General features: G+C 33.3%; 1 protein-coding gene across 1 annotated transcript in view; it reads left to right on the forward strand.

The window, feature by feature from the left end:
* The window catches only part of Adamts20 (ADAM metallopeptidase with thrombospondin type 1 motif 20), a 147,511-nt gene that overhangs the window by 61,561 nt on the left and 66,473 nt on the right, over positions 1 to 19,477 (forward strand). The window contains exons 13-27 of the mRNA XM_026401433.2: positions 833 to 1,014; positions 1,116 to 1,252; positions 1,697 to 1,814; positions 4,397 to 4,492; positions 7,207 to 7,373; positions 7,522 to 7,651; positions 12,489 to 12,615; positions 14,116 to 14,326; positions 14,500 to 14,664; positions 15,102 to 15,266; positions 15,967 to 16,086; positions 16,726 to 16,833; positions 17,540 to 17,704; positions 17,819 to 18,109; positions 18,863 to 19,024. Of these exons, the coding sequence (XP_026257218.2) occupies positions 833 to 1,014; positions 1,116 to 1,252; positions 1,697 to 1,814; positions 4,397 to 4,492; positions 7,207 to 7,373; positions 7,522 to 7,651; positions 12,489 to 12,615; positions 14,116 to 14,326; positions 14,500 to 14,664; positions 15,102 to 15,266; positions 15,967 to 16,086; positions 16,726 to 16,833; positions 17,540 to 17,704; positions 17,819 to 18,109; positions 18,863 to 19,024 (2,344 nt within the window). The remainder of the gene's footprint in view (positions 1 to 832; positions 1,015 to 1,115; positions 1,253 to 1,696; positions 1,815 to 4,396; positions 4,493 to 7,206; positions 7,374 to 7,521; positions 7,652 to 12,488; positions 12,616 to 14,115; positions 14,327 to 14,499; positions 14,665 to 15,101; positions 15,267 to 15,966; positions 16,087 to 16,725; positions 16,834 to 17,539; positions 17,705 to 17,818; positions 18,110 to 18,862; positions 19,025 to 19,477) is intronic.

Here is a 19,477-nt window from a genome sequence, read left to right on the forward strand (position 1 = left end):
TGTATATATGATATATTATTTGGCAATCAATGTGACATTCTTTCAATGTCTTATTAAAAGCATTTTAATGCAGAAATATGACATACTCTAAATAAAATCTAAATTCATTTGAACTTTAGAATAGTTACATTATACTAAAAATATTTATATCTAAAATTCTGAAGAGTTTCTATTTTCCAGCATTAAGTTGAAATAGAGAGGGATATAGATTGATACCATGAAACTCCTTGAACTGAGTGGGAAGAAGTATATACATTATGGAGATGCACATATACTTCCTTTTGAACATGCTGTCTTCCTTTTTTATTGTCTTTGGCTATTCATTACATGTCTTTTTTTCCCTCAGAGAGTAAACAAATTCCATTTTGATGTTTTACAAAAGAAGTTCATTATGAGGGTCTGGGGTTGTGGCTCAGTGGTAGAGCACTTGCCTAGCATGCGTGAGGCACTGGGTTCGATCCTCAGCACCACATTAAAAACAAAACAAAACAACTAAATAAACTAAATAAAGGTATTGTGTCCATTTACAACTTAAAAAAAAGTCCATCAGTTTTTTTAAGTTAATTTGTTTATTCTAATTCGTTTATGTGCATCATTAGTTTTTTGTTGGTTCTACCTTCCAGGCCTCAGCATCCATGTGAAGGTGGATATTTTTATAGTTCATTAGTCAGAGAATTGCTTAAAATCCCTTTTACATACTTCCATTTAAAAACTTATGTTAGTAGAACATCAGTGGTTTTCCTGATCCTGGAAAAGAATGGAACAATTATAGAAGTAAATGGCAGAAATAATGTTGTACTGATGTGCTTTAAAATGTAATGAATTTGACTAGGCCAAGAAACGGAGGAAAGTACTGTGTGGGCCGCAGGATGAAATTTCGATCATGTAACACTGATTCATGTCCAAAAGGCAAGCAAGACTTTCGAGAGAAGCAGTGCTCTGATTTTGATGGTAAACATTTCAACATCAATGGTCTTTCCCCTAATGTGAGGTGGCTTCCCAAGTACAGTGGGAGTAAGTATTTATAATGTCATTAGTGTAAATTTTTTTGAGACCTTAGAACTCATGGCTTTATTATTGTACACCCCAAAATTGACTTTTTAAAATTTTTACAGTTGCCATAAAAGATCGTTGTAAGCTCTATTGTCGGGTTGCTGGAACCACTAACTTCTACCAGTTGAAGGATAGGGTTGCTGATGGTACCCCTTGTGGAACTGAAACCAACGACATCTGTGTTCAAGGCCTGTGTCGGGTAAGTAAACTAGAAGTTTCTATACATGTATAGTGATTTAATAACAATAGTTTTTTTCTATTTCTCTAACCAAATATTTCTTTTGCTGCTTCATAGTACATTCTTATGAATTCCAATAAAGTAATTTTTATATTATGCTATCTATAGGAATATGATTAGATTTGTTACTAGGCAATTCTCTGTCATTTAATAATGACTCATAAAGCACTAAGTTTGCTGATTCTGGTTAGCTTGTGCTATTCAGAATCAGGATAAAGATGATGTGAGCTTCCTAAAAGGGTAGAACATAACGTTCATACAGGTTGTAAACTACTTTTGCTACTTTGATTGTGACCTTCTATGGTGACATTTAGTCAACATCTTTGTTAAATCCTCTCTCTAGCCCTCTGGCTCTCATTTCTTACATTCAAGGAGTGTCTTAATTGTACTAATTATGTTTTGAAGCAAGCTGGATGTGATCATGTGTTAAACTCCAAGGCCAAGAGAGACAAATGTGGAGTGTGTGGTGGAGATAACTCTTCATGCAGGACAATGGCAGGTGTCTTCAACAGTGCCCATTATGGTAAGCTGTGTATTTGCTTCAAGTTTTCCCTTTTACTTGATCTAGTAGTGAGTATATAATGAAGGTATAATAGTAACACATGGTTATTGTTTTGTGTACTCTATACCCTTAGTTCAAAATGATTGTGAAAGAAATACTTCCTAAATATGAGAAAATTACATCTTACACCAGATGCACTTTTAAATCAATGAATTCACCCACCCAAGACAAATCTAATTTTTAAAGATAAATTAGGTGCATTATGAGAGAAAAAGTAAATTCAGTGTTATTTGACCACAATGTGTGAATAGTCCCCCAATGATTGAAGTGCTTTTAGTGTTGTTCCTGTAATCTAAAATGTATATACTTATGACTATTTTTCAGGAAACCTGCTCTAAATTATTATCATTGAAACATTATTTTTGGTCTGACCTGGTCAGTCTGTTGTTTATGTTATCAATATTGAAAATGTTGATTGAAGGAGAAGGATGAAACCATTAACATAATATTTAATAATTATCATCACATTTGATTTCCCAAGCAGTATCTGAATGATAAATATAATTGATATTTGGCCATGATTTCATTTTTACTCAAAATTGTTATGAGAATATCTCAAAAATTTTCCATTCTAAAATTTTCTGAACAAACATTTTTTTTTCTTTTTTATGAAATAAAAGCAGAACATTAAAACTCGCCTTGAACAGTAAAGGTGTATTATTTACTACTGTGCTTTTCAGCATTAAATTGTGTTCATAAGTGTTTAAACATGTGAATTACTTCAGTTATAGAGGTATAACTTAAAACTCAAAAATTTACATTTTTATTTATACAATAAGTATAGTACATTTTATACTCTCCCATGCTAGTGGTACTTATGATCATTAGTTATTAGATGATTTGACATATTTTTCTAGTTGTTTTATTCATTGTTTCATGAAAGCCACACAGTTTGTTCTCCTTCTATAATCAATGACGCATACTTAGCATAATCTGTTGAAAAGTATATTTTTGAAGGAAAAAAGGGACATATTTCAAATTAGTATTAAATAGTTAACATGCAAAAACTGTACTGTGAATTAATCAGTTTGTAAATGGAGAAAAGTGAAGTCATTTGCAGTGTTTTGAATAGCACTGACGACGTTTCTGCCCCCTGGTGGTCACCTTCATCTTGTTGCATTTGAAATGTTTCAAGCTTGCTTTCTTGAAAAATTGCACTAGCAGACATAAATAGTGAAGTAGTGAACAGGGATATTTTATAGAGAAGAGGAGTTGAATTTATTCTTGAATATTGATAATCTACAACTAATATGTATGTATGGTGTATGCAGACTCTTTAAATCATCTATCACATTATATTTAAAATGGGCTGCCTTAAAGAGATAGAAAAAGGCTGTTGCAAGACTATTCAAAGGAATCTAATATCAGGATCACAAATTTAAGCTTTTATAAAACTGCTACTTTTTAAATTTGTCCCGTGTTTTTAAATTTTAGTGAATGAGAAAAATTACAACTTCTCTCACTTATTGATTAAGTAGAGGAAAATCTTAATAAGAAAGGACAAGTGAAAACTTAGATTAATATAACTAGAATATAATCAATTATATACTTATCCTGAGAGTATTTGGGCAACTGTGTAATATGAATTTTTCTGTATCAAGAAAATATTTTTTCTTGTTTAATGTATGTTTGGTATAGTATTCCCTCTTTTTCTTCTTTATTGAATTTGGTCTGTACATAGAGGTATTACTTTTATTTACTTCCAGTAAACATTTAATTTTTCTCATAGATAGTTTATTAATAGGCTTTTAAAATCAATGCAGAATTTGGCAGGGGGTAGATATAGGGAATCCAGATTGTTGGGGGCAAATAAATATAGGGATTCCAGGTTATACTATAAACTAAAAGCTTATGAAAGAGATTGAGCTTTTTCTTTATTATTATTATTTCTTAGCAATGAAATTTGCTGCTTAGTATCTGTTAACATTATCACACCAAAGACCAATTTTACTGATATCTTTCATATTTGTGAATAGCATTTGAAATTTCATATTTTTCCCAGGAGAAAATCTAAATGCATTAGTCACACTTAAAAATGAATACGCCAATTGAGCATTTAAGGGGCTCAATTAATATATTAATTTTATTCTATCCTATGTTAAGAATTCTATGCTGGACATGGTGGTGCATGCCGGTAATTCCAGTGACTAGGGAGACAAGCAAGAAGATTTCAGGCCAGCTTTAGCAACTTAGACCCTGTCTCAAAGTAAAGAATGAAAAAGACTGAAGATGTAACTCAGTGTAAAGCATCCCTGTATTCATTCCCTAGTACTGAAAATGATAATAATGATAATAAAAGAAGAGAATTTTAGAAGTAAAAAATTAGGAAGAGTTAAACTTTAAGAATCTGAAACTCTATATGCTTCTAGACAACAGCTGCTTTTCTCTAGTCCTCAGTAACTTATTAAGGTTCAAAAGGAACGATCAGTTTCATTTTTTAAAGGTAAAATGAAATTGAGACTGACTATATCGTACATTTAGTAGTAATATTCTCTAGGACATCTGCTTTTGTGAAATTTAACATTTATAAAATTATATTGCAGGTTACAATGTCGTTGTAAAGATTCCCACAGGAGCAACAAACATTGAAATTCTTCAGCACAGCTATTCCGGAAAACCAGAAGATGACAATTACCTTGGTAAACATTTTTAGTAAGCAGCAGCCAATATGTGGTTTGTGTGCAATTTCATGGAGGTCTGTGGTTGATGTGAATTCCTGGAAGGCAACAAGAATCCCTGGAACAAACATGTAGTTTCAGTTCCTACGTAGCTTAGATCATCTGACTCCTGTGCATATGTTCTTCTTAAACTACATAAAATATGTTCTTTTTTAACAAAATTCTGAAAAATTGTTTTTTTAAAATATATTTAGTTGTCAATGAACCTTTATTTAGTTTATTTATTTATATGTGGTGCTGAGAATTGAACCCTTGCCAGGCAAGCGCTCCACCACTGAGCCACAACCCCAGTCTGAATTTTTTTTTAATTGTTTTGTTTTTCTTCATAAGAATATTTTAGATAACCAAATGCATGTTCAGTTAAAGTTACCTGTGTGTTTAGAGTAAAATTCTCTTCCTTTTAGCTAATAGTAATTATGCAACTTTTTGGCATTTATTTTTGAAATTAGCTTTAAAGTTTAGAGAATTTTGCTTAGGTATAACATGAAAAGAATATTTTGCAAAACTTTTCCATCAGAAAAACATCTTAAAAATTGACTTACCTGTAATTTACCATGCTAGAGTAGGTGATGATGTAGAGAAATTATGTACTTCACATTAATAAACTATGAAATATTGGCCCAGATAACTAAACCTTGTAGCAAGGAATGAGAATCTGGTGTGAACAGATTATTTTAGGAGTTACATTTGGCATTACAAAAATCAAATGTAAAGGAAACAACTGCATAATGGGTACAAGGTATCTTTGGGGGATGATAGAAAAGTTTTAGAACTATATTGAGGTGATAGTTGCACATTATGAACGTATTAATTGCTATTGAATTGTTCACTTAAAAGTGGTTAGTTCTGTGTTTTGTGAGTTTCATCTTAATAAATGCAAATCATTTATTTCCCCAAGAGAATAAAATGTAAATATTTTGATATATTATTCTTTTACATTTATTTGAAACTTTTTTCTTCTGCTAAAAAATATTACCTATGTGCATAGATACAGAAAAATGCTACAGTATCTGTAGATAAATAATCCAGTATGTCTCTCTAAGGTTCTAAATGTACATACCTGTATCTTCCCGGGAATGAACCACAGGTTCTTCCCAAGTTTAAAAGATTAGAAGTGTTACTTTCTAGGAGAACTGCAAATGCAAATATTAAAGTCTGATTTGAAGTGAGCAAAACAAACATAAAGTCACTAGAAAGGATTTTTAAAACATTTATGAAATTTCATCATCAAAAGTAACAAAATGTGTAGAATTTTTCTCACAAAGGCTTTATTTGTTTTCCTTAGATTTAATGTAACCAATGGTTCTTTAAATAGGACTCTCTACCTTTGATCCAGTGCAGATTCTTACACAGAGGAATTTCTTTTTTAGAAAATAAATATAGAATGTTATTTGTTCTTCATTGAATTCAATATAATATATAAAGGCAGTTAAGCTGGTTCATATATACACAGAAACATGTAACTGATTTTGCAATAATCCCTTCAAGACTGTTTTTTCAGAGGGGTATTGTATTTATTATAAAGTTTATTTGTAAGTCAACTATGTGGTTTTGGTACAGTTCTCTGGACGTTAAATACATTTTCCCCCAAAGGTTATTGTTCCACTGAGAAGTATAATGCTAGTAAAACAAGAAGAGAAGAACTTGATTATTATAGAGTTTTATTATTGTAAAGTTTTAAATATTATATATTCTCTTGAAAATTAAAAATAAATAGCATAAATTTTACCATTTACACACTTTATAAACATTTTCCAAATTTGATCCTCATTAAGGTCCTGTTAAGGCAGAAATATGTATTGATTTTATTATGCAGTTTAGGAAACTGAGCTACAAGTTTGTGTCACACCACAAAGTAATTAATTAAGATAATTTGAACTGTTTGAATACTAAATTCTTTTGTCTTTTTACAACCACATTATTGTAGACATCGTGCAATTTTAATTTAAAAAGCAACAAATTATGAATATATACTATACTGTTGTTTTTATGTATACATTATACAAATAAATATGCATGTATTTAATGGGCTTATATTATTACACATCAATGGAAGAGAGAGAACAAGAAAGGGCATGAATAGCAAGGGAGATGATAGGAATATTATTCTGAAAAGCTGATATTTACTTGTATTTCAACAGTGATAGAGTGCCTCTTTACAAAAAGATTGAGACAGCTGTATAGAGAACAGTGTAGTCATTGCATAGCCTTTTAGAATATTGACCCTAGAGTTAAAGCTTCATACATTTTTTCCAAGACAAGTGTAAATGGAGTGTTGCCGAAGTCCGTTGCTCTTTGTCTCCTTCTGTTGATGACCACAATTGGTTTAGCTGATCTATCTGGTTCGGGCATGATTTCATTCAGCCTGACCACTTCTTGTACATCCCTCCTGACGCTCTGTGCCCCATAGGGGAAGATGACCCTTTCAGGCAGAAAAATGTAGTGTGAATTTATTCTAATCTCTTTGGCTGACATGCTGAAGTTTGCCTGCTTACAGAATAGATACCCCAGTATAGCAAAATAAGGTTTATTTCTTTAATATTATCCTTACTATTAATTTACAATTCCATTCTTTGAATTCAAAACAGGATTTTATTTTAAAAAGTTAAAAAAATCATTTTCTGTACTTTTGGTTTGCTTTATGACTTCATGAGCAATATTTTATTCTTTTACAGCCTTATCTGATGCCCAAGGGAATTTTCTTTTAAATGGAAATTTTGTTGTAAGTATGTCAAAAAAGGAAATAAACATACAAGGAGCTATTTTTGAATACAGTGGATCAAACAACTCAATTGAAAGAATTAACAGTACTGATAGACTGGAAGAAGAACTTGTTTTACAGGTAACTCTTCAGTGGTCAGTAAGACTTCACTTTAATCATGTTAGTGATCTATACTGGTTAAGTGCTTAGCATTTATTATTAAAGATAGACATTATGTCTGAAGAATGTATCTTTTATAAGTTGTATGTTCCTTTGTATCTTTATTGAGGTGCTATGTGTGGGTAATTTATATAACCCTGATGTACGCTATTCCTTCAACATCCCTATGGAGGAGAGGAGTGACCTGTTCACATGGGATGCACATGGACCATGGCAAGACTGCACCAAAATGTGTCAAGGTACCTTGGTATTAAAGAGATGGAGGTTTAACTGTGCATGCTGTTATCATTTGATTCCTTCCAGTTAGGTTGCCTATAGAATCTTCCTTCTTTTCATAAACATAACACACAGGCATACAAAAGTGTACAGTTTTATTTTCTTCTTCTCACTTTTCCTCTCACTCTTTTTGTTTCTTACTCAACAGACCCTGTTTTTAAAACTACCCCTTTCTACTGTTCCTGGTACATTTTCACATTTTCATTCTCTCTCTCTCTCTCTCTCTCTCTCTCTCTCTCTCTCTCTCTTTATTTTTTTAAAATTTTTTTGCAGTTGCAGAAATTTTCTCTAACTTACTTGCATCCCACTTCCTAGTTAAATACCTGTCCTCTCATCTACTGTCCTCCACACACTCTTTCTTATAAACCTGTCTCCCTCTTTCAGTGTTGAGATATCAACCATTCTTTCATTTACCTTCCCCAGCTCTGAGAAAATATATTTGTATTAGTGGCATGATTAATTGAAAGGAGCAGAGAGGAAATGGCAGAGAGATTTATAGTAGGGACAGCAAATAGAAAGACTAGAGTCTTTGTGTAATGTTTAATTTTGGATGCTTAGTTGTGTAATACCGTGTTCAATGCAGGACAATTATCTAGGGACTGCTTTGTTTTAGATTATTAATGAGACTCCAGTTCTGCATTCAGGTTTTAAAGTCTAGTGGTTGCAAAAGAAATATGAGTAGATATCTTAATTTAAAATAGTAATATAATAGTAATAAAATGGTAAATGCAATACTATATCTCTGTATGTATCAGAGATGATCACAGAAAAAGGTTATGAGGAGATTGAAGCTGAGGTATATATAGAGAAGTTTATATAGAATGGAGAAGTCATTTTCATGGAGAATAGAGAATGCTTAAAAATTCAGGAGAGCAGCGGTCAGATGGAAGGAAGCTTAGAACAGTATGGAGATGATCCTATAGGAGAAAGGAGGTGACCAGAGGCAGTGGCCCCAGATGATGAGAATGTGAGGAACAGTTTAGTTAACTGGTGTGACCAGATACCAAAGGAACTGTGCTGATTCATTGAGGAAGAGGCCCAACTGTGGTCCTTTGCATTGGGACAGTGACCCCCAGAGTGATTGCATGAGATCAGGCATTCTTGTGACTGCTTGGGCAGCAGTGTCTCAGAGAAGGGCTTTGGTAGTAGATGACACCAGCTCAGCTGGGATAAATGCTAAAGTAGAAACCAGGGGCTTTGATAATGCAGAAGAAGGAAGGACTCACTTTGACAGGAAGGCCCTGGGTGTACTTTACAGGAGAGAACTGGAATTTGGGGAGCTGATATTCCAGTGCTGAGTGAATAAGCTGGTCTGTGGCCTTGGACATGGAGACCTAGGGGGACAAAGCCAAGCAACAGGTGAATAAAGGCACATTCTTAAATGCAGTAGACACCCCAAATAAAGAATAATATGATTCTGGGAGGTTGGGGAAAATTTGGTAAGAAGTGATGGGGGTGTCCAGACCAGGAAAACCACCTTAAAGAATCATGTGCAAGAAAAAAAGGAACTATTAATTCTTTACCTCACAGTATGCTGTGAGTATATTCCTTTTTTGTATAGGCTTTTGGTTTCTCTCATTCATTTCCTCAACTTTGTTTGCTTGTTGACTTGTTTTTCAGTATGCTGAAAGTCATCAGTCCTCAAGATTTCTGTCAGTACTACACATTTTACTGGTAGTAGAAGCATATTATCAGCTTTAATTTTCCTTCACATTTTTTATCTTTGTCTGTGACCCTCTTTTCTCTTGCACTAATTTGTTTGCATTGCTTTTTAGGGCTGTTATGTGACCATCACCTCAAGATGTCCCTCCTTTATTATCCTGGAAATTTCCTTCAACTTTCTCTTAGGCTGGATTCCTTGTTTTCTAAGTCTTATGAGTTCCTCTTTTTGATTTCCTTCCCTCATTAGGTGGACATGCTCCTCAGTACTTTACTGAGAAAGAAAGGCAATGTTAGAGGCTTCCCATCTCTGAAAATTGCATTGTGTCATTCTCATTCTTGCTCAGTACTTTTGGTACAAATTCTGAAACAGACGATTTCCCTTGAGAATTTGGGAAGCCTTGTTTTATGACTGTTTTCTCAGCTTGTTTTTCAATTTCCTACCCTTGTATGGGGCATTTTCTGTTCTGGAAGTTTTGTGGATCCCCTTAACGTTAATACCTTGATGTTGGTGCTTCATTTTATTTTACTTATTCTGTATTTGCCTAAGTAATTAAGATGTCATTTCAATTTGGAAACACTGATTCTTTGTCTTGAAAAATTTAGTTGCATTCTTTAATTTTTTTGATAATTTCCTCACACTCATTTTTCTCTTCTCTCTGAAAGTTTTATTATTGGAGTACTCAACCTCTTAAACTGAGGACTTCTTTTCTAATTTCTTCTATTCATTACACTGTTTTGAGGTTTCTTCTCATAACTTTTATTTAATGGGTGTAATATCTTCTATTAGGCCTCTGAGGGTATTAAGTGTAGTCTTTGAGTTTTCTTCTGCTCTGACATATTGGTTTTATTCTAGTTCTATTGTGGTTTTGTTTCTTTTGTTCTCTTTTGTTAGTGGCTTTCCTAGAATTTCCAATGATTATTGGCTGTTTGTTCATATTTAGGAAGTATCAAGATGCTAATTGAAAGTTCTACATGTGTCAGATGCGTCCACCAGGGGCTTTGTTCTAGAATAACTGGATGGTTGAGAGGCTCTTTTGTTTGTCAGTGGGGTGAAGAACCAAATGTTGTTGTCAGTTGATCCTTTTTCTGGGTTAAACAGTTGCCCAAGAGACGAATTTTCCCATCTCCTGACAGTCATAATGGGGTGGGGAATAATAGAAGTCATCTTGGGGCCACAGTGGATGGAGATTTGGGGCTGGGATCTGTTCTTTCACTATGGAGACTTACTTCATCACCCCATTTCAGTCTGCTGTGCTGTGGCTTCCCTGTATTGTTTCTTATTCCTTCAAGTTCTCCTTTCCTCGAGCTATGCTGTCCACCTGTGGCTAGTCCATGTGCTGTAAGTGTGAATTATTACTGGATTTGGAAAAAATAGGGAAAAAAGAATTTAAAATGTATTATTAATAATTTATAAATTGGTGCTATATTAAAATTCCAGATAATTGGATTAAATATAAATGCTATTAAAATTAATCTCACCTGCCTCTCTTTACTTTTTAATGTGACTACTAGAAAATGCCAAGTGACACAGGTGGCTTCTGTTAGCCAGTGCCGCTCTTGGCTAGAAGGGTAGTCATCTAACTGTTCTTCATAAGTACCTTTCAATCAATTATTAATTTTTCTGGCCTACACTTCACAACATTCACCTCTTCAGAGAAACCTGGTGTCTTTGATTCCCGAACTTCTTTTGAATTTTGGATTTTGTGGCATGCACGGGCTTTTCCTTATTTATTCTCTACCTTCATAGGCTTAGGATTCATCTCCTCAACAGTCAAAAATCTATTCCCATCTGCTTTTCATATTTAAAAAAATTCTCATCTTGCCTACTGTGTTTCCTTTTTCCCCTGTTCTTTTAGACATATGCCTTTTCAAAATTCTTTATTTTAAAGAGAGTTTGGGAAAGATCAGAGATAAACATATGTGTTCATCTTCAGTCAACTGGCAGTACAAAGTAGAACTTTATAAACAGAAATTTGATCATGTCTCTGACCGCTTAAACTCTTTACTGTCTCTTCATTGCAGAAAATGTAAATTCAGACTATTCTGGATGTTATAACCATTTCTCTGAGTTTACTTTTGCTGTTATGCTGCATACAACCAGCCACCAATCTCAATGGTTTAGGATGAAGGTTTATTTATTGCCCATGTCATGTTTTGCTGCTAATTGGTTATGGCTCTGCTCCAACTTATTACTGCATCCATGTCATTTTTTAAAAACTTATGGACTTTACTTTGTAGAGCATCTTTAGGTTTACTGAAAAACACTGGATAGAAAGGCTGAATATTCTGCCTTGTCCCTTCCCTCTCTGTTCCCTCTGTGCATCCTTTACTCACTCCCTCCATTATTAACATCTTATATTAGTTTGGCACATGTGTATAATTGATGAGCCAATTTTTATGCATTAAAGCCTATAGTTTATATTAGGATTCATTCTTTGTGTTGTACATTCTATAGGTTTTGACAAATATATGGATGATGGTATCATCCAGTGAAGTTTCGCAGCCCTAAAAATCCCCTGTGCTCACCTTTTCATCTTGCCTTCCTCCCCTACAACCTGTGACACCACTGATCTTTTTATTGTTTTGTCAATGTCTTTTCATTCATGACTCCAGGCTGAAAGAGCAGCCCTTGCCTGAGAATCGCTGGAATAGGTCTCATCCACTTTAGTTGATCAGCATAAGGCTGATGCCAATTGAGAGACGGAAGTGATCTTCTCCCACAGGAAGTTACCATGACATTGTAGCAACCAGAAATGGGCACTTCCCTTCATATATAGGGAAAGCAAATACTGGGAAACAATAATATCATGTACCACATAGAATCAGCACTGTCCCTAGCCACTCAATTTCCCCCAATCTCTGCCTTGGCCCTGATGAATTTCTTTCTACTCTGTACCTGTCCCACCTTCCTTTTTCCTCTTCACTAAGCAAACTCCTCAATCATTTAGAATTCAGCTTACTTACTATAAAAAGTCATTCCTGACTAGATTAATATACTAGCATATCTTAGATGTAAGTCTTGAAAATTTAGCTTTCTTAGCTACATCCTTTAGGCTTTTAGTGGACTTAAATAAGTAAGGAACTTCTACTTATGTAAATTCTCATTTCATTTTTAATTTTCATTTGATTTCGGTCAAGGTCTTCGTAGAAGAAAAATTATCTGCATACGTAAGAGTGATCATGTGATTGTGTCTGATAAAAATTGTGACCAGTTGCCACACCCATTGTTTGTGACTGAAAAGTGCAATACAGACTGTGAACTAAGGTAAAAAGGAAATAATGTGTGATATAACTACTGTATAAATGCAACTAAACTAATAAGTGAGATAAATATAAAACAGTGCCTAACATAAAGTGGACATATCACTAATACCCATCATCTGTCTCTATTATAAAATTTCAGATTCACTAATGTGTGGTGAAATTCAGAAATGTAACTGAATTTTTATTCATATTACTGGCTGAATACCAGTTACCCAGGTCTCTACACTGTGTTAGAAGTCATTTTGCCTGTAAAATAAATATAAGTAAACTCTTGTCTAAAAGCCATGGTTTAAAGATCTAGAACAACATATCTGTAGCCTGATCCTATAATTAGCATTGAACTCATGAACCACTAAATTTATAAGTTTTATGGATTAGAGACTGTATCAATTTTCCTGGTATTTTAGTAATTAATCCATTAGATACTAAGCAACATTATGGTAGATCATGGCAGGAAAGTTTGTAGTTCTAATCTAAATTTCTTATCCTTTCTTCCTCCTTGGATGATTGGTAACAGACCAATACTAAGAACAGTAACAATAACAATCTTCCAGTTTTTCATTTTTTATTTTTGCATCGTAGCAGGTTACATTCAGTATTGAAGGATATGAATTTATATGTCTGTTTTTTATATACATAGCCCAGTAGTAAAATTGCCTGTTTTAAGTCGCATAAAACACAATGACATTCTTGAGAAGCTATCAGAAATGAACTCTGTGAATTCTGTGCTTCTTTATACAGGGATACTCATAATTTGATTGCTTACTAGACTGTAATTGAGATAACTTGGCTATAACTAGCATTTTTGCTTATAATAAATATTTTCCCTGCAAACATGTCTAAATAGAGATTGGAATGAATTAATGAGTGAGTGTGATATTCTTTACAAAAACGGTTTTGCCAGTTTTTAAGGACTATATCTTTATTGATGTGTTCAGATTTCCAGATATTCTCTGTTCACGTATCAAAGTACTATCAGAGGTTTTCAAACGGAGAGACTATTTGATTGACTAACATCAGACTAACTGATGTCTTCAGTTATAGTCTTAAATCTGCCACTAACTACTTGAGTCATCTTGATCTAAACCCCGTGTTTTCAAATGCTTTTGAAACTTGTACTTCCTTGGACATACCTCCAAAGTTACTATCAAGTGTCAGGATAATATCAGTAGATGTAGTGTTGGTGCCCTGTCTCTAGCTTTAACTAGATATTTCATTTATATATATTTTGGAAGCAACTTAAGATTTAATATGGAAAAAAGTACAATTTCTGATCAAAAGAGAAAAATTTTCAAGCATTGTACCATTGGAATAGATAATCTTTTTTTTTAATCTGTAATCTGAAAGTTTGAGCTATATAATCTCTTGAAATTACATCTTTACATCTTTTCAGGTTGCATTTCTGTTAGCTCTTAGAATTCTTAAAATTGAATTTCATGCATGAGTTTCTCTAAATTCACTTTTAAATTTGTGTTAATAGCACATTATCCTTTCTTTCTAGGTGGCACGTCATTGGCAAAAGTGAATGTTCATCCCACTGTGGTTCAGGATACAGATCCTTGGATGTCCACTGCATGAAGTACTCCATCCATAAAGGACAGACTGTTCCAGTAAATGACCACGACTGCAGTGACCAAATTAAACCTCCTACCCGAGAGCCATGCCATGGTGACTGTGTCTTAACAAGATGGCATTATTTAGAATGGTCTCAGGTATAATAATTATTGGTTAAAGAAGGTTGTCTCCTTTTTCCTAACTGAATATTAAATTTCTCTGAAATACATATTTGTAAACAATTTAATTTTTTATCTCCAAAAGTCATCTTTTTTAATTTCTTTTTCTTTTCTTTCTTTCTTTCTTTTTTTTTTTTTTTTTTTTTAATCAGTGTTCTAGGAGTTGTGGAGGAGGAGAACGGTCTCGAGAATCTTATTGCGTAAACAACTTTGGCCACCGTCTTGCTGACAGAGAATGTCAAGAGCTGCCTCGAATGATTGTAGAGAATTGCAATGAATTTTCCTGTCCCATTTGGGTTGCTAGTGAGTGGAGTGAGGTAACATTAAAAACATGAGGCTTAGAACTATTATAATATTGTGTTAGGAAACTTTACATCAAAGACTTTATAAAATTCACACATATTTAACTTTATCATTTAAAGATATTTTTATTAAAGGCAGTAAAATTTTTTAAATGGCTATCCTTAAACTATTTACAGTTATTAAATTAAATTATCAATAACATTTGCTGATGTCTAATCTACAACTATAACTATTTTTATAAGAAAGTGCAGTGGCCTCGATATATACTTATTCCAAGGTTAATTTTGTATCTTTGTTTCTAGGACTAGTGGACATTTCAGTGATACTTGGGGAGCAGATGTCTCTAGAGGATTTGGGTTACACTGAACTTAGAAATGGTCTCACAGCTGTATTTTAATATGTAAATTGATCCTTGCATCATTTTGTAATGTATCCTGTTGACTTCTTACAGTGTCTTGTTACATGTGGAAAAGGATCAAAGCAGCGGCAGGTTTGGTGTCAACTGAATGAAGATCACTTGAGTGATGGCTTCTGTAATCCAAGTACCAAACCTGAATCTCTAAGACCATGTGAGCTTCACGCATGTGCTTCTTGGCAAGTAGGACCATGGAGTTCTGTGAGTATATGCAAAATTTTGACATTACTGTTAGTTTTGCTATGGTAAATATTTCAGCTTTGCTTTTGGATTCACTTTAGTTAAATGAAAGTCTTCAAATCTCATGTTTTTATTAGCTTTGATTAAACTATAAATATTTTCACATTCTGTGCTTACGTTGGCATCTTTACCATATTTAGAATAGGCATTGTTAGAATAGCCAACCAGGAAGCTGCAAAGTGAGCAGTGATCAGACTGGATGAGTGTGGGTAGTATAGTATCCTGTGAAGATTACCAAAGTTGATGGAAACCTTCTTACCTCTTTCTTCTATATCTTTTTGAAATTTCTTCAGTGTATTAAGTGACATACATACATAGAGTTTGAAAGTATTTTGTTTCTATAATTGTATTGACTCTGCCTCCAAAATATCAGGCCTTTACTGATATTTTTTTACATGATAACTTTTAAAACTATATTAATAATATACATTTTGTGAACCTCAGTATTTTAGTAATGTCTACATAAGGTATTTAAATAAGTAGGCATGATGATTGAATTTATTAATTTGAATAATAATTTCTTTTGAATCTGGTATAAAGTGCTTGTATAAGAAGATCTACTGAAAGTATATTATTAACTATATATTTATTAAGAAAATGGAAGTTTATGTAATTTTTGAAAAACAATGTTTTTTGATATCTATTTATCTTTATCTTTCAGTGCACAGCTACCTGCGGACTTGGGTATCAGATACGTGCTGTTAAATGTGTCAGCGAGCTCTTTAGTGCAGTATTAGATGACAGAGAATGTCAAGGGGCCAGTCGCCCAGGTGATAGGCAGGTAAAGGAAGCAATCTTTGTGGATTATAAATAAAAATATTTATTATTTATCAGGAGGATTGCTAATATGTTCAAATTATTTTTATATGTACTTTTTCCACTTAAACTTCTATGCCTTAAAAATGTGTGCATGAAATAGAATTTGTTATTCTTGGTTTTGAAATTCTTATAGCTTTCTTATGACATAGCTTACACTTTATCTGCCATTATTCATTATTCATTAACTTGTGTATTATTGTGGATTATTCATTTAACTTGTGTATTCCCATTTTTTGAACTGTGCTTGTATAACAAGATCTATTATTATGAACTTTTGAAGTGTGTTTTGCCTTTTTAAAGTGGAGTTCTGTACTTTCAGAATGTTTCAGCCTAGTGGTATTTTTGAAGGACTTTGCTCTTTCAGTTTTCAACTATCAGATGGAATGATCCAAATATGGATATTCAGTCTTACTGTCCACTGCTAGCACTTGAAGTACCTTGAACTTTTGAAAATAAAATTCTTTACATCATTTATTTGCGACTTAGTATGCAACTATTGTTGAATTAGATATTTAATAGAGACAATGAAATGCCAAAATGAATTTAAATGTGGTTGATTAATTAAATGATATTCTTTGAGATCTATTTTTCTTTTGAATAGGACTGTATAGTTACTCCCTGCCCAATTGTCCCCAATGTTGGGGCTACGTCGTTACCAGCTGTTCCTATGGGAAAGGTAGCACAGTGGAGACATGGTTCTTGGACCCCAGTAAGTGAATTTATTGAAGTGATATAGTATTTCTTATGGAGGTCTTTAGACACCAGCAAAATGTTTGGGACAGATTTGCTTAAGTTAATGTATGTATTCATTCTCAGGTATTTTGATGGTATGGAACAAGTATAGGGTTTAGAAATAGGTCATTTAATGGCTAACTCATGCTCTGACTTTCAAGAGCCTGTGTTTATGTGCAGGAAATTTGAGCCTTTTATAGATTTTCTAATCTATAAAATGAGGATAATGATACTTATGTCACAGGTTGTTATAAGAAACAGATGTGTTATTAGGCATTTATCAACTTTTAGTTAAACTACTGACATTTTAATGTTATTTTTCTGAACTGAAAGTTTTAATGTATTTAGGATTATCATTTGCTTTAATCTTAAATTTGAATTAAGTCTTTTAAATTATTTTAATGATATATTAAGATTCCCTTACATAGCATTTTTAATTTTGAAATATAACTAAGTATTTCAAAACATTATATTAATTCAAATTTTATATCTGTGAAATTTATGATCTAAACTGGAATATTTATTGCCCATCTGTATTTGATTGAGAGATGATGCCAGGTAATGTTATTCCTAATTTATGTTTTCTCAAGAAACTTGATGTTTTAGAAATGTGAGTAACAGCTATGGTTAAGGAAAGTGGGAGAGGTACTATCTAACATTTCAATATTATTTGATTTCTTAAGTGCTCTGTGTCTTGTGGAAGAGGTAATCAAGCCCGCTATGTAAGCTGTCGTGATGCTCATGATGGAATAGCAGATGAATCATACTGTGCACACTTACCCAGACCTGCTGAAATATCTGTCTGCTTTAGCCCTTGTGGAGAATGGCAAGCAGGAAATTGGTCACCTGTAAGTATCCTCATGAAAAAATAGGAAGTGAAATGTTTAAATATAATATATGATATTTTATATAATATCAATGAAGTGTATTACATAGTAAATGTTGACTAAATTTCTCGTCAGTGTTCAGCATCCTGTGGCCATGGAAAAACAACTCGACAAGTTTTATGCATCAACCACCAGCAGCCAATTGATGAGAATTACTGTGACCCTGAAGTTCGCCCCTTGATAGAACAAGATTGTAACCTGGCCGCCTGCCCACCCATGTACAGCCACTTTCCTAGTTCTTCTGAGCAGCCAAGTCGTTTCCCAGGCAGGCATTTTCCATTAACTCACAAACCCGAAGATAATCAAAATCAGGGGGTCCATCTGTCAATCAGAGGAAACCAATGGAGAACAGGACCATGGGGATCAGTAAGCTGTTCTTTATTGAGTTATATTATTTCTGTAATTTTGTTATGTTTTAGCCCTTTAACAGATCTGTATATAATGACATCAAATGCTTTTAATGCTAAATTTATCTGAAGATCAATAGTTTAAATCTTAAATGGATTAAGCATTTTTGATGCAGACTACAACTCCCCAGAGTTCTTATTGAATTATAGACTAATGTGATATTATGATTACAAAGGAATGCACTTAAAAATAATCTGATTAGGGTCCATTATAATAAAAATAAGAGAAAACCCTTTAAGAAGTAAGACTACAAATGTTTATGAAAAAAATAAAACAAAAACTTACTGTGATAGACATGGAATAAACTAGGGTAAAATCATGGTAAACTACCAAAGGTAGGATTGTAGTTCATATTTTACATGATATTAATGATACAAATTAAAGAAAAATACCAAGGTAAAAATCAAGTGACATAACACTGTTTTGTTTTTGTTTTTTAATTTCTTCCCAGTTAATCTTAAAACTGTAATTCCTTTTTACTTAACATTCAGGATGAAGGTGGAAGATTATTTCCTAATGCATAATTGAAAGTCCTACCTTTCATTGACAAATTTTAATGAAGCCCTCAGTAAAATTTAAGTGTTTTTGTCAGATTTTCATGATTCAAAGTTTGCTTTGGGTTGAGTCAAGGCATGATTTTTTTTTTTCCACCATGAAAATTCACATTGTGGAATCTGCAGTTCATGTGTGTTTCTATTTTCTTCTGGCCAGTGTTCTAGCAGCTGTGCTGGAGGTCTCCAGCGTAGGGTTGTGGTCTGCCAGGATGAGAATGGACAAAGTGCAAGTTACTGTGATGCAGCCTCAAAACCCCCAGAATCAAAGCACTGTGATTCGGGACCTTGTCCACGCTGGAACTATGGAAGCTGGGGAGAAGTAAGTCATAAGATTCCCCAAATTTGTGGAGAATTTTACATATCTGAAGACCTAAAGTAAAGTGCTTTTTGACATTACCTCATTATCTCATACTGCTGGATAATTTTACTTCACTATATATGGAAAGAAATATTTTTCTTAATTGAAAGATCAAAACCCTGTTCTTTTACTAGGTGTTCTCTCATTGTGTAAGTCACTCACTCATGACGGAAAGCGTGTATTCCAGATTTGTAAATAGAACCTGCTATGTTACTCAGTATGACTGTGAATTACTAATATCTTTCTAACTTTTGTACATTATTATTCAAATATCTTAGAAAATTGGATTGATATAAATAGAAAACAAAGTGAATATGTAGACCATATTTAACTCCTATTGTTTAGTCATTCATTTGATGAATTTTTTCTCCTTTAAGCTAGATAATTTTCAATTATTAAGCACTTTCATCATGC

This window comes from Urocitellus parryii, chromosome 5, assembly GCF_045843805.1.
Source record: "Urocitellus parryii isolate mUroPar1 chromosome 5, mUroPar1.hap1, whole genome shotgun sequence".
NCBI classification, from domain to species: Eukaryota; Metazoa; Chordata; class Mammalia; order Rodentia; family Sciuridae; genus Urocitellus; species Urocitellus parryii.